Source organism: Watersipora subatra, chromosome 9, assembly GCF_963576615.1.
Source record: "Watersipora subatra chromosome 9, tzWatSuba1.1, whole genome shotgun sequence".
Taxonomy (NCBI): domain Eukaryota; kingdom Metazoa; phylum Bryozoa; class Gymnolaemata; order Cheilostomatida; family Watersiporidae; genus Watersipora; species Watersipora subatra.
In genome coordinates, this window is record NC_088716.1 from 54983602 (window position 1) to 54998075 (window position 14474).

A 14474-nucleotide genomic window follows, 5' to 3' on the forward strand; every position below is an offset into this window, starting at 1 on the left:
GTATCGGTTGAGACACTAGGGATTGTGCTAAGCTATAATCAAAACCAATAGTTACCAGTAAAAGATATAGCTTTATTTCTACAAGTCCAACACCTTAGATATAAAAACCAACGAAATCCTAAAACAATGGTAATTGTGACAAAAAGTTAAAAGTAGATAAATGAAAGTTGCGCCTTTTCGCGAACAGATGTTTGAGCTCACTGCCCATCTTTTCTCAGATCTACTATTGTCAGATGATCAAAATAGACGGAGTAACTGGAAATGTCACTTTTTGTAGATGTTTGGTGTAGCCTTTGGTATGTTCAAATATTTAAATTATGGCGTAATCAATGTTGCTGAATGGGTTCATGAGATAGAATTCAGGCTGTGAATTAGTCAGTGACCAGTAAAGAGATGCCACTTTTGTTGCCTCTGTTTAGTTTTTTCGCTTAGCTATTTGCACATATTTTTTGCATGATGAAGGTGCAAAGGCTAGAGATGTGATCACCTGCAATCTTTTTTGTTCTCTGGTGGCTGGTATAGGTGGTGCAGCTAATGAATCAATCTCTGCTGCTTGATTGTACTTATCTCTGTATTTTTATTGTTGATGTGGTGTTAATAAAGTTATTTGTTAGCTATACGACAATGGCTCTTTTTCAATATAAAAACACCTTGAAAATCTTTTCAGTCGTTATGATTCCATGATTAGCGAATAGATAGTATTTTTACATTAGGACCTGCAAAGAGTAAATAATTTTGGCTGATGTTGGGTTATTTCGATTACTGTTTTGTACAAGGAAAAGTCTGTTTAGTCTGAAAAACATGCACCACAAATGTACCAGAAAATTTGTAATGACATCTCAAAACCAGATGTCATTACAAATATTCTAGCTATTGACATTTTGTAACTTATTCGCTGTCGTTGGTTATATGCCATGTAAAATACTTCAATTAGTTTACTGATTCATCAAGGTATAGATATGACATAGGGTATATCTAATAACACCAAACTCAGATAAGGCCGTGATGCAACAATTTATTTATAATTTTTTTGCATAGATTTACGGGTTCAAGTAGCATATGAGCAATCCTTTTTATGCATCCACTCCTAGCTATGTGGTCAAACGGTGTTGAGATTTTTTGAGCAACAGTGATGACACTCGGGCATGGTGATAACACACAGAGTTGCAAACAACTAAAGTAAATCGGACACTTAAAATTGTTTTCTCTCAAGAGATTAACTTATATGTGTTTGTACAATCAATGTTAATGGTTATCCTTGCGTCAAGCAACATCATTGCCCTGATCTCGGAGCCGTTTGCTATTTTGTAAAGTGTATAAATCCTAGGTTCAACATAAGAATGCATCTCTAGGTGTTTGACTTCCATAACCCGGAAAAAAAAAATTTTATAGCAAGTTTATTATCGCTTTCACTATAATGTTCATATATTCTCCATATTTCTTTGTAGTGGTTGAAGAAAATTAGCGGAATATGGCTGAGATACCGGCAGGGAATCTCCCTCTTAGAGTGAATCAGGCGAGTTGATGTGCTTGATCAAACAGTTCTTGAATTGATTGAGCCAATAGTTGAAGTATACTTGAGATGTTATTCTTAAAGATTATTATTTTTGTATCATGTAAATTTAGTGATAGGAGGAGGTTAAGTTGCAGTTGCTTGGATATACCTGTGGATATAATTTAGTTGTTACAGCCATAGCTATATGAAACTCTGGTTTAAGGTATGGCCACACGTGCCGAAAAATTCGCAAGTTTTGGCCCGAAATCATGAAATATACGAAAAGCATGAAAATATTCGCTTGAAACTAGAAACGTCTGACCCCAATAGCAACATGCAAGAAAAATATTAACGCAATTCAACATAGTAAATACGATGCAACTGATTAGATTGCGCTAGAGATGGCAGTTTTGACAATTCTGCGAGTTTCAGATGAATATTTTCGTGCTTTTCGTATATTTCGTGATTCCGGTCAAAACTTCCAAATTTTTCGACACATGTAGCCGTACTTTTATACTGAATCTCACTAAAATGAGTCACATTCTAGGCCATAGGGGGTTGTGTTCACATGCACTTGAACTCGATATCCTTATACCTACCTTGAATTGTAGTCTACTAATGCAGACTGTTTACTATAACAATAGGTTTAGTGCAATTTGTGTGGTAGGAGTTTGTCACAATGACCCGTTTTTAAGAAGCAGTGATTTAGTATAACGAGTAAAATCGTCTTTTGTGGCAGAAGAGACAGTTGTGCAGACAACGTCGTTCAATATATTCAGTCATAGGATCTAACACAAATGAGACTTTGTTAGGTGTATTTGTGACATTTACTTAACCGCTAACTTCTCAGATGTACTCCTTTACTGACAGTATTTGCGATATCTACTTGACCACTAACTTCTCAGATGTACTCCTTTACTGACAGTATTTGTGACATCTACTTGACTGCTAACTTCTCGGATGTACTCCTTTACTGACAGTATTTGTGACATCTACTTGACCGCTAACTTCTCAGATTTACTCCTTTACTGACAGTATTCTTTTGCCTTTAAACCGTTTGCACAGTCGGCTGTAATTGAAAGGCTTTAGAAAATAGGAAAATCGTTTTGCTAGAGTATTTGTTATTTGTTATAAATATATTTAATACTTTTCGAATGTTTAACGGTTTAAAATATCAAAAACAGTTAAACTTCACCTGCTGAAACACTGTCTGATACCTTCAAATATCAAATTTGTCTTATGGGAATAGGAAGTCATGACCATACCTGTATACACTAAATTCAACATGGCAGACTTCATCTGTTATACCGATGTTTTCACTTGAGAACTAACAGTTTTTAGTACTGTGTTCTAACAACATTCAGTGTGCAATATGTGATAGCTTTGATCACTCTCCAATAAAAATCAAAACGCATTGCTGATAGATTAAAGGATTGTGCTTTGTGCTGCCAGTTTCTTTCTACAACTGATAGACATTTTTTGTGTTCGTCAGGAATTATCTGCTTTCATTGTAATGCGGCTTACATTTCAACAGTTTATGCTATTTTCAGTTGGATGCTGCTTCATACGATGATTATATATATGATATGCTCTGGGAAAGGGTTCAGGATATCCTAAAATATTTTAAGGTAAGTTTAGAAGGTGTAAATGCTTTGAAATTGAACAGTCTTACGATAGCAATAGTTTAGATATCCAAAGATTGCATATTGCTTGCAAATATCATGCTGCCATTTTTTTATAATCGTTTTGCATTCACATGTTCTTGATACAACATTATTATTACACTCTAAAAATAATAAGTGTCAAGAACTGATTTGAATCATACAAAACTCATAACATATTGTAAAGGTTTTGTGCGACCTTCACTTTTCCTCCACTAGTACAAGACTGGGTGCATGAGTTTATACATATATTTCTGCTCAGTTCATAAGTTGTACAGACCCAGAAGTCTGAACAGGCCCAGAACAGCTCTGCTCTCCTACGCAAATGTTCGAGCTTATATAGCTAGTAAGCTCCGCCTCCGTACTACTTGGCTGGACCCAGCATGGCTCGGCTCAGCTCGCTCTTGACTCGGCACGGCTCTGACTTGGCTTGGCTTAACTCTGACCTCGTCATTCTGCCTGACTGAGCAGAGCCCGGCTCGGCTTAGCTCAGCCCTGGGCTCAGCTCTCAGTGGATCCCATTCCACAACAATATTTGAGACATAACATAAAACACATTTCAATTAATCTACCGCTCAAAATGCTGACTTGTGCTACTTGCTACTGCAAACAAACCAGATACTTTTCAGATATCAAGTTCAGTATCAGTTATCAAGTTCAGTATCAGTTCAGATATCAAGTTCAGTATCAGTTCAGATATCAAGTTCAGTATCAGTTCAGATATCAAGTTCAGTATCAGTTCAGATATCAAGTTCAGTATCAGTTCAGATATCAAGTTCAGTATCAGTTCAGATATCAAGTTCAGTATCAGTTCAGATATCAAGTTCAGTATCAGTTCAGATATCATGTTCAGTATCAGTTCAGATATCAAGTCCAGTATCAGTTCAGATATCAAGTTCAGTATCAGTTCAGATATCAAGTTTGTTACAGCTATAATTTAGTGAGTTTCTACAGTTAGCTGCCGACAAACTCTGCGTAAGTTGGTGGCCATTAAAAAGGCTGTTGTAGTTGGTTTAGGATGCCTTTGGACTGAAAATGTCATTAAAGACTTTATTACAGTATACCAGAAAACGGACATTTCTTGGATTGTTTGTGATAACATATTTGAATAGGGGAGACTCTGAGCATCAATTTGATATATATAGTATATAGCGACAACATATTTAACAAGTTAGTCACAACTTTAGGGTGGTCCATTTATTTTTCACACCACAATTAAATAGACTTGACTATCGTGATGAATTGTGGTAGTACAGTAGCCTGTGACTCTCTCAGCTGGATTACTGTTTGTGACCATTGATATGTGAACTTACTATAGGTCTATGGTAGTTCTTGCGCACCTGATATATAAAGACCATTAGTGTTATGATGAATATTGTAACAGATTGTTGATGAGTTTTAGATAACCTTAGACATTGCAATTTAATTTACCAAGAAAACCTGTGTTAGCTGAGACCTGAAGACAACGTTTATAGTCAGAACAGTATCTATCATGCAAATTATGCACTTGCATTTCACTTACTTTTTATAAATTCAAAACATGTTTACAGACAGAATATTATATCATTATTGGCTTATTGACTTTACCTTTAGTGTGAATAGAAAGCTCTTCTTACTTCCCTTTTCACTACTCAACTTAAACAGAGCAGTAAAAAAGTGACTGTAACAGTGTTGTCTTCGTTGGAACCTTAGACCACAGCATTTGGAACCTTAGACAGCAGCATTTGGAACCTTAGACAGCAGCATTTGGTACCTTAGACAACAGCATTTGGAACCTTAGACAACAGCATTTGGAACCTTAGACAACTGCATTTGGAACCTTAGAAAACTGCATTTATCTTACTCGTATTTCCTTTTACTTGTGCAGTCCAGCGCATTTACTTGAGATTTTTCTGATTCAAGAGAGATGTACACGTACAGTGAATATTAGTAATGAATTTGCTTGTAGGGCTCAACAATATTAAGTACATACGCTCATGAACTGAAGGCTGTGATCAAACTGTCTCTTTGGTTGGTAAGTGAACTTTTACTGCCGTTATGAAAAATGCATGAAGTTTGGTTTAGTGATACAATGGACGAACATTACTATGATGTTCCATTATCATGTGTGGGTTCTGCAAGGCTAGCTGGATAACTCTACAGCAAGAACGTTGCTGAACAATAAAGCCATTGCCATTTTGGCTCCTGGGAGAAATTTTGCAGTCTCAAGTTACCAATACCAAGTTTTATATGTAAAAAAAACTACCTGCTATAATCTCTACACAGCCTTCTGTATTGGACAGCTGCCAAGTCTGTTGACTAATGTCATATCATACATGTAGTAGGCTGTTAAGGAATAAATATTTCTCTTGTATTTCTGTAACCATTTTTTACAGACATTTTTTTCAGGGAATTTAAATGCGAAGGCTGCTTAGTGCAAATGCACCTTCATGTTTCACAAAAAATCATTAGAAGCCATATTGAGTCATCTGTCATGATGCATTCGTCACTGATATATTACACGATGGCTCATAAACTTTTTTTGCTCTGTAGGTAGTCTTTAGACGGCAGCACGCATCGCTGGGTCAGCAACTTTTAGACATGAGATATGCAGTAACTAACTCTGGTAAAGCAATGGAGATGATTAGTAGTGTCCAGTCTCATCTTTATCTTATATGTCACGTCATCCTTCCATATATTATGTCTAAGCTTGATGATTGGTTCGGTCGTCGAGATGCATCTACCTCATTTCCTATGGTGAGTATACTGTTGGCACGTACTGTAAATAACCTTTACTTTGTTACCTGTAAATTCTAGTGTTCTCTGTAATATCTATTATGTGTTTTGCTGTAAGCTATCTCATGACGAGCAAGATCATTTATAGAAAATAAGCTAATCATTTTATTGTTGAATAAAAAATAATGGAGTTAATATTTTGGTCTTTGAAAATAACATTCATACAGAATATGCCAAGGCGTTTATACAGCTACTCGCAAACAATGCGTAGAAAGTGTTTATATGTCTGTGTATTTCTCTCATATAACTATAAGGCATTCTTTTACAGGCTCTCTTAATATACACTTCACAGATCTGAGTCATGCTTTTTGTCTGTTGCTGATTTTTTTCAGATCTTTATTCAGACCGTTTTAGAATTGATTGAAATGGTTCTTAACGGAAACGTACGCTTTCCATGCACTCATTACTTACACTGTTTAGCTCTGAAATTCTCATAAGATGCTGATATAAATAGTTAGTATATGTTAGTGATTTCTGCTGCCTCTAATAGTATAACCATATTTCATTTTCGTGCATGTTTGGCAGGGTTGGAAAAAACCACGGTTTTTATGAAAAAACCAGATTTTTTTGGTTTAAACCGGTTTTTATGGTTTAAACCGGTTTTTACGGCTTTTATAATTTTACCAAGGTTTTTGCAATTTTAAGTCTAATTAACATCACTTACTATAGCTGCTTGATTGAGTATTGAACATACATATGTGGAATCCTCTGTTAAAGATGGTACTGTGGGAGTTGTTATGGGAAAAAAGAGAGAAAACATGGAATTTTCAGAATGAGTCTTAAATCAAACATGATCGATGAAATACAGAGCAGAAATCTTATTACACAAAGTGAATATTTTACATACAGCTCTATGTATAAGTAGGAACTTTAATCCCAGTGATTAGTCGTGTGGTAGTGTAGAGCATAGCATAATGCAGATGCATTGCTAGTGTTTGGCGCAGTGGCAGATGACTCAACTTCTATCACCTGAATATTACCATCACTGTCTAAATTGGTGTTTTCAGCTTTTTCAGTGTTTTTTTGCATTACGACAGCACACCTATTACGTTTTGCCTTAAAACCTTTGTCTTTCAAAACACAAAAAACATGATAAACTGAATTCTAACAATCCAACGACTTTGGCTAGTGCCCAATAAATGAAATATTAGTTTGCAAACTTAAAGCTTTTGCCCAAAAGGATTTTATTGTTTTAATTTCTAATTATAAGTAATCCTTTGTCACTGGCCAGACTTGAGAAAGTATTAATTCATTATTAGAGACGATGATTGGATTAGTATATTTCACATAGTTTTTATATTTCATCAGTAAAGAGATCATCATATCACTTGATAAAAGCAATTGAAAATGAAATCCACTAATTCATTGTTGTGCTAGGATTTCATGTAGTTTCAACTTGAGCTCTGCCATCAATTTACTACTGTGTCCTAAATAAACTTCCACAGCTGATAATTACATATACACTGTAGTTGCATTTCTACCGCACATGAACTACTAAGAGCTTAAAATATTATGTTTTTCACAAAAAATAATGAAAAAACCATAAAAACCGGTTTTTTTCGGGCTGGTTTAAACCGGGTTTAAACCACTTGGTTTACACTAAGCCAACCCTGATGTTTGGTTCATTAGTATATGTTAGTGATTTCTGCTGCCTGTAATAATATAACCATATCTCATTTTTGTGTATGTTTGGTTCATGATATATGCTGGTACTGAGCGCACATTGAACAGGTATTTTTCTCTCATCTTATCTTAGGGTTTAGTTGGCTATGATTCTGAGTTATTGGGCTACTTCGGTCTTATTAGTCCTTGAGAGGTCATAGTGTGTCTGTTGCACAATAACCTCAGTGCATTTGCGGAGGATGTATGATCCAGAATATTTAGCCCACAGCATTTTCAGCAATGAAACGAGCTCTCTGAATGGCCGTAGATTCAAGTTTTATCGATGACTTGGAGTTTTGTTCTCTAGGTTGCCTTCTGAGGAATACCACCCTAGTAATATCTAGCTAATTGAACAGACTTGGTTAGCTTTTCTATGACACGCGATTGTTGTTTGTAGAACTACCGTAATTTCAGTTGGACCTTTGTGAGCCAAGTTGGTGCATATCAGCTTAAATATGGGTTCATCTTGTGTCTTTCTGCAGTTGAGCAAGTTGTATGTAATTCTCTCTGGCATCTGGCACTGCGTCAGCCTGGTCCACTTCGTCACCTTCCTCCGCAAAGGTACCTTTTTGCATGTTTATGAGAGACTGTGTGGGATACAGGCTATTCATCCAGAGGGAAGGCAACTCCGTCAAGTAAGTTCAGTTAATTGGAAAGAATTTGATAAGTCAAAAATTGCTTGAAATGTGAGCCACTGAGGTCCTGAGGTCCTCAGTTCTTCAGCAAATCTTGTTTTTAATCATGTTAAGGGATACAGCTCTCACTTACCCCGATATGCCTTATAATACATGACTATGCATTTCACCTTTCTATACAGATCTTTAAATATGGAGCAAGGGGTTCATCTCGCTACTAAGCAATTAAGATAAAATACATTTTTTCTCGTGTCGGTTATTAATCATCTATTAAATTATCACAGTTGCTAAAAGACTATTAAAATAAAAGTATATCTTAAAAGTTTTACCACACTCGGAAAAGTATTTACATTGAAACTTTTAACAAGATATCTTACGCTGTGGCTGTAAGTCAGCTGCATGTGCTTGAAGAACATTCTAGAACAGTTCTAGTCAGTAGGTTTGTGTCGATGCTTAAGATTGTTGCTTGAATTTACGCATGACCAGTTTGCTTGGTGCTAGAATGAGAAGTGCATAGTTCTCTGGACTTCATTGTGGCATTATTCTACAATTGTTGTAGTGTTAAACAAAATAGATTAGCTGCATATATTTTAATTGTAATGCAAGCTTTTCAATTATCAGAAATTTTTTAGCTATTTCAAATATATGATAGTACATAATTATAGTAGCAGTCGATAGCTGTAGTTTTTTCATTTTGGAGAAATCGTAAATGACTTCAGTATTGGTTCAACTACCAACTATGATAGAGTGATTATGGAATAGTTTTGGCGACTCATAAAATCGAAAGAAGCAATCATTGCTACAAAATATACTTGTATATATATATATCAAAATATGAAATCTATTGTTTTTTCACGGTTACGAGATATTGCCAACTGTTTGTAGGATGCTCTGAGATTTTCAGATACAGTAGACACTCCTATGACATAAATAATCCATTCCGAGTTCATTTACATTATAGGGATTTTACGTTATATGAACAGTAAAATACATGTGAATGGCCGCTAATCCACTACAGGATTGTCGCATACTCACACCTTTAGCCATTCAAATAGCAAAAAATGAAACATAACCTTTCAATTTAATGACTGTAAAGTAACTGTGGTATTATTTGTTATTATTATTATTATTTGTTTGTATCGACAACTTTTCTCTTTTTTTCTCATCACTTTCATTTGATTTGGTTTCATGATTACGGTAATTTTACGTTAAGTTAAGGGGAGCACACACCTTCAATGTTTATTTAAATAGATTTTTCTCACTTTTTTCTTGACAGAAAGGTCTATGGTGAAAAGAAAAAGATAATAAATATCGTGTATGTCTAAAATAAAGTAAAAAGCTTATATTTATTTACTATTGTAAGAGCGGTGTCTGTCTGTCCATCTTTTTTTCCAAAGCCATTGTTAGAGGTCAGGATAAAAGATTGATTTCAATGAGACTGCAAAACTCATGACATTCAGATTAGTAAACCGACACTCTAACACCTCCACCAATCTACCGCCTCTTAAGTATTTCTGAATAGTTGTACACCTACTTATTCTATGTTCTTTATTGGCACACCTGATGATCCCTCACAGCACACTAGACTGTGAGGGTGCTAGTACCTATATATTCGAGTTACCGATATAATATATATATTATAGATATAGAGATGTTATGTAGATATATTATAGTGATGTTAGAGTATGTATGATAGAGATATTATACTTTGTTTTCTCTCTCCCAAGAGTACTACAAAAGAGAAAACGAGATTTTCAAGGCCAGTACTGGGAGGCTCTTTATTCAAATCGAGTTTCAGAACTTGCATCTACCCGATGCGTTAAGTTATATGAAATTTCTTGTGTATTACGAAGCAAAAAACTTTACATGAATTCTTTACATTCAGTGGAATTTACATAATAGGGGCATCTACTGTATTACAAAAGAATGGATAATGTAAAAAGAAACAAATATAAAGTTGGTCTGACAAGAATTTGAGACTAATTGTGTTAACTATATAATTGCAAATGATTGTGGTCAATGGGCAACCTTGTGGAATCTAAATAGATTTGATTACTAGATTGAAGATATTGTAGATATTTATAGTGACAACCTTTTTCCTTACGCGTAACTTCTTATTGCATCCTAACCTTTTGGTTCACCTTGCTTCGCTACCTTTCACTTTCTACATGGCCAGTTTTTAAATCTTTTCAATTTCATTTTTGCAAACATTTTAGGTTGGCTTTGAAGTATTTAATAGAGAACTCATATGGCACGACCTTGCGGTAAGATTTTATCTCACATTCCTTTGATTTCATCTGATCCAACCATATGTACACTTATTATACTCTACTTATGGTCTTAATTAATTATTTATACATTCAATTGTGTTACTATTAAGGCACGGAGTGAAACTTGACACTAAACATCACCTGCCATAACCTGCCACCACCTGCCACCACTTGCCAGTTTGATTAATCGCTAGCACGGCAGGAAATAAACCAGTTTTATTAACCAGCTAGTTTGTATTTTTGCTCTGTGCCTGAATGTCTCTCCGACATGACTTGACATTATCTAGCGTGAATATTTAATATTATTCGGTATATACAATTATAATATAATTATAATACAATTATATGTATAATTATATAATGTATACAGTTATATATTATAATATTATATATAATATGATATAATTACATATAATTATTTATGTAATAGTTTATATATATAATATAACTAAATATTACTTATAGCATCTTGTTTTTAGTTTGTTTTGTTCGAAATAATGAAAATATTTTTTGCATACAAATATTCCAGTTGACAAGATTGTGGTACCCTTCACTCAATGAACAAAATAAAATAAACTGGTAGAATGGCTGTCATTACAAAATAGTTTCCCAATTTCAGCAACATTGTAGAATAACCCACATGTGGAAGTCCTAAATTATTGTAAATTAATATAGTTAATATGATATTAGTATTGTAAATTAATATAGTTAATATAATATTAATATTGTAAATTAATATAGTTCATATAATATTAATATTGTAAATTAATATAGTTAATATAATATTAATATTGTAAATCAATATAGTTAATATAATATTTGTATTGTAAATTAATATAGTTAATATAATATTAGTATTGTAAATTAATATAGTTTATATAATATTATTATTATAAATTAATATAGTTAATATAATATTAATATTGTAAATTAATATAATTAATATAATATTAATATTGTAAATTAATTTAGTTTATATAATATTAATATTGTAAATTAATATAGTTAATATAATATTTGTATTGTAAATTAATATAGTTAATATAATATTAGTATTGTAAATTAATATAGTTTATATAATATTATTATTATAAATTAATATAGTTAATATAATATTAATATTGTAAATTAATATAATTAATATAATATTAATATTGTAAATTAATTTAGTTAATATAATATTAATATTGTAAATTAATTTAGTTATTGTCATTTTGTGTGTTGATTAAAGAGGCCTGGGGTTTGTTTGTTATCTGAAGGCTTCATGTTTCCACCCATTTATGGTTGCAGAAGTTCATGCTCTTTTTACTTCCTTACATCAACATGAGAAAGTTGAGAAAATGGTTTAGCTCTGGTTCTCAAACATCCTCCGACCACCACAAGTTCTGTATGCTGTGTGACTCGTTCCCTACAAACCCTCAGCAGATTTCGGGCTGCGTCCACATCTACTGTTATCACTGCGTTGCCGTAAGTCAACAGTTGACTGTTATTAACCATGTCATATCCTGTCTGTGTGTGCGCGTGTGGTCACAAAGTGAGTTATGAGGAATTACTCACTAAATGATGTTTTACAGTGAGAATGCAACTCCTAATGCTGCTTTTTCAATAAATAAAGATAAATTTATTGCCTTGTTGTCATGACTGATGTTAAAGCTGATGACTAATGAACATTAGTTTTATGATGGTATGATCGCCCACTTCCATATGGTTCTAATTGGTGGGCATTTAAGTCTTATCAGCTGTCAAGTGACTAATACTTTGCAATTATGGCATAAATTTGCTTTCTATGATCTAAACTTCACAGTACATACTCCTGTTTTCGAACAATTGACCTTATTAATTGTGTCATTCTCTGGTATTCTATGAAACAATTTTATTTGTTAGGTACTGATAGCCACTGAAGGCTACTGGCATTGTGTATCGTGTGGCTCTCGTATTGACTCTATTGATCTGTTGCTTCCGGCTGTACACAGAGTTGCCTCTGCATCGTAGTTTCATAGTAAGACTTTGACACCCTGTCTCGTAAGTCATCGCATTTGAGTCATAAAAATGTAGGTTTCTTGTCTAATTTTTAATTTCATGATATTATATTAGCTTTATGAATTAATTCAATTTTGATAATTCAGAACAACTTTGAATTTGCTCAGAAATACTCCAGTTTTATTTAGATATCTCCTGCTATAGGTTGGTAGGTGCTTGTTTACAATATATCCATCGATATGCTTGCTGACGCGTCAAACACCAACCATATGCTGAGGAAAATGGTGTCAAGTGTTTCTAAAAACGACGATGTTTGTTATTTAATGTCAAGATTTATATGGCTCATTAAGTACTTGACCAGAAAAATGTTCTACTTTGAGTATTTTGGACAATCAACTACTTTATATGCTTGCTTTAATAAAATCTTATAAATGTTATTTATAACCCTCAAATTTTGTTTTTGACTCTGTAAATATTCTATATCTACTACTACTGTTTATGCCAAATACAATAATTATTTTCTACATCTTTTAGTTTTTATCTGTAGTTGGTACAATTAAATATTTCAAATACAGACAACAGTGCGGAAACAGTATGTTTTTGTACTGACAACATGTGGCAAGAAATTGACTCGTAACATATTTTCTTATATTTACTCAGCATTGCAAGAATGTGTTACATTATGACAAATTGAATATGAACTCATTGTCACAAGTTGCATTCTCTTTGATAATTTGTCTTTTATAAAGGAAATATTTCACATTACTGCATTGGTGTACAATTAATAGGACCAGATGTACCCTGTAGATTACTGCATTGGTGTACAACTAATAGGACCAGATGTACCGTGTAGATTACTGCATTGGTGTACAACTAATAGGACCAGACGTACCGTGTAGATTACTGCATTGGTGTACAACTAATAGGACCAGGTGTACCGTGTAGATTACTGCATTGGTGTACAACTGATAGGACCAGACGTACCGTGTAGATTACTGCATTGGTGTAGAACTGATAGGACCAGACGTACCGTGTAGATTACTGCATTGGTGTACAACTGATAGGACCAGACGTACCGTGTAGATTACTGCATTGGTGTACAACTGATAGGACCAGACGTACCGTGTAGATTACTGCATTGGTGTACAACTGATAGGACCAGATGTACCGTGTAGATTACTGCATTAGTGTACAACTGATAGGACCAGATGTACCGTGTAGATTACTGCATTGGTGTACAACTGATAGGACCAGATGTACCGTGTAGATTACTGCATTGGTGTAGAACTGATAGGACCAGACGTACCGTGTAGATTACTGCATTGGTGTACAACTGATAGGACCAGACGTACCGTGTAGATTACTGCATTGGTGTACAACTGATAGGACCAGATGTACCGTGTAGATTTTGTAGTAGCTCGATTTTCGCTTTATTTTAATTTGAATTTTAAATAGTTTTGTTTAAGCTTAAGAAGAAACAATAGTATGTGTTTCTGCATCTAGATTAATATGATTTGATTAGTATTTGATATTATTAAATACAGAAAAGATTTGTTTTTTATACAAATAAATCAATGTCAGTTTTTTGCATTTTAGCATTGAAATTTTCTAGAAGTACTTATAAATATTCAAAGGTTTTATTGAAACTAATTTGTTGCAATTGACTTTTTTTTAAATATATACGGTTAAGATCAATTAAATGTTCAAGTAGGAAAATGTTCTCTGCTTTAGATTTAGGGGCTCATCCACTGGTGATGCCCACAGGATATCACTGAAGTCATTTAGGATGAGAGAATGTCTGGCATATCAATGACTTAACTGTTTATTAGCTAACTATCAAGTTTCTACTATTTTTACATTTTGATTACTATTTATATTATTTATTTTATTAATATTTATATTTGTGACCGCAAAACCCGCAAATCAACTGCAAAACCTGTGATTTTCACAACGAGCCGTAGTTCATGTCAGCGGCATCATCCGGCATTATTTTATT

General features: G+C 33.8%; 1 protein-coding gene across 2 annotated transcripts; it reads left to right on the forward strand.

The window, feature by feature from the left end:
* Positions 1–1442: 1442 nt before the first annotated feature.
* Positions 1443–12973, forward strand: LOC137404376 (peroxisome biogenesis factor 2-like). Of its 2 annotated transcripts, none has more exons than XM_068090571.1 (8): positions 1443–1516; positions 3046–3123; positions 5105–5170; positions 5689–5892; positions 8076–8228; positions 10445–10492; positions 11789–11965; positions 12383–12973. In XM_068090571.1, exons 1-8 carry the CDS (start codon positions 1472–1474, stop codon positions 12488–12490), a joined length of 879 nt encoding a protein of 292 aa, XP_067946672.1. In that variant the 5' UTR covers positions 1443–1471; the 3' UTR covers positions 12491–12973. The 2 variants fall into 2 exon arrangements, with proteins under 2 accessions (XP_067946672.1, XP_067946674.1); XM_068090573.1 differs by having other exon boundaries at positions 8196–8228.
* Positions 12974–14474: the final 1501 nt, after the last annotated feature.

Bases quoted from the DNA above. Each gene is read 5' to 3' on its own strand.
- LOC137404376 (XM_068090571.1), top strand. From the start codon at position 1,472: ATGGCTGAGATACCGGCAGGGAATCTCCCTCTTAGAGTGAATCAG. The intron at 8,229-10,444 runs GTAAGTTCAGTT...CAAACATTTTAG, and splicing joins AGGGAAGGCAACTCCGTCAA to GTTGGCTTTGAAGTATTTAA. The intron at 11,966-12,382 runs GTAAGTCAACAG...TTTATTTGTTAG, and splicing joins ACTGTTATCACTGCGTTGCC to GTACTGATAGCCACTGAAGG.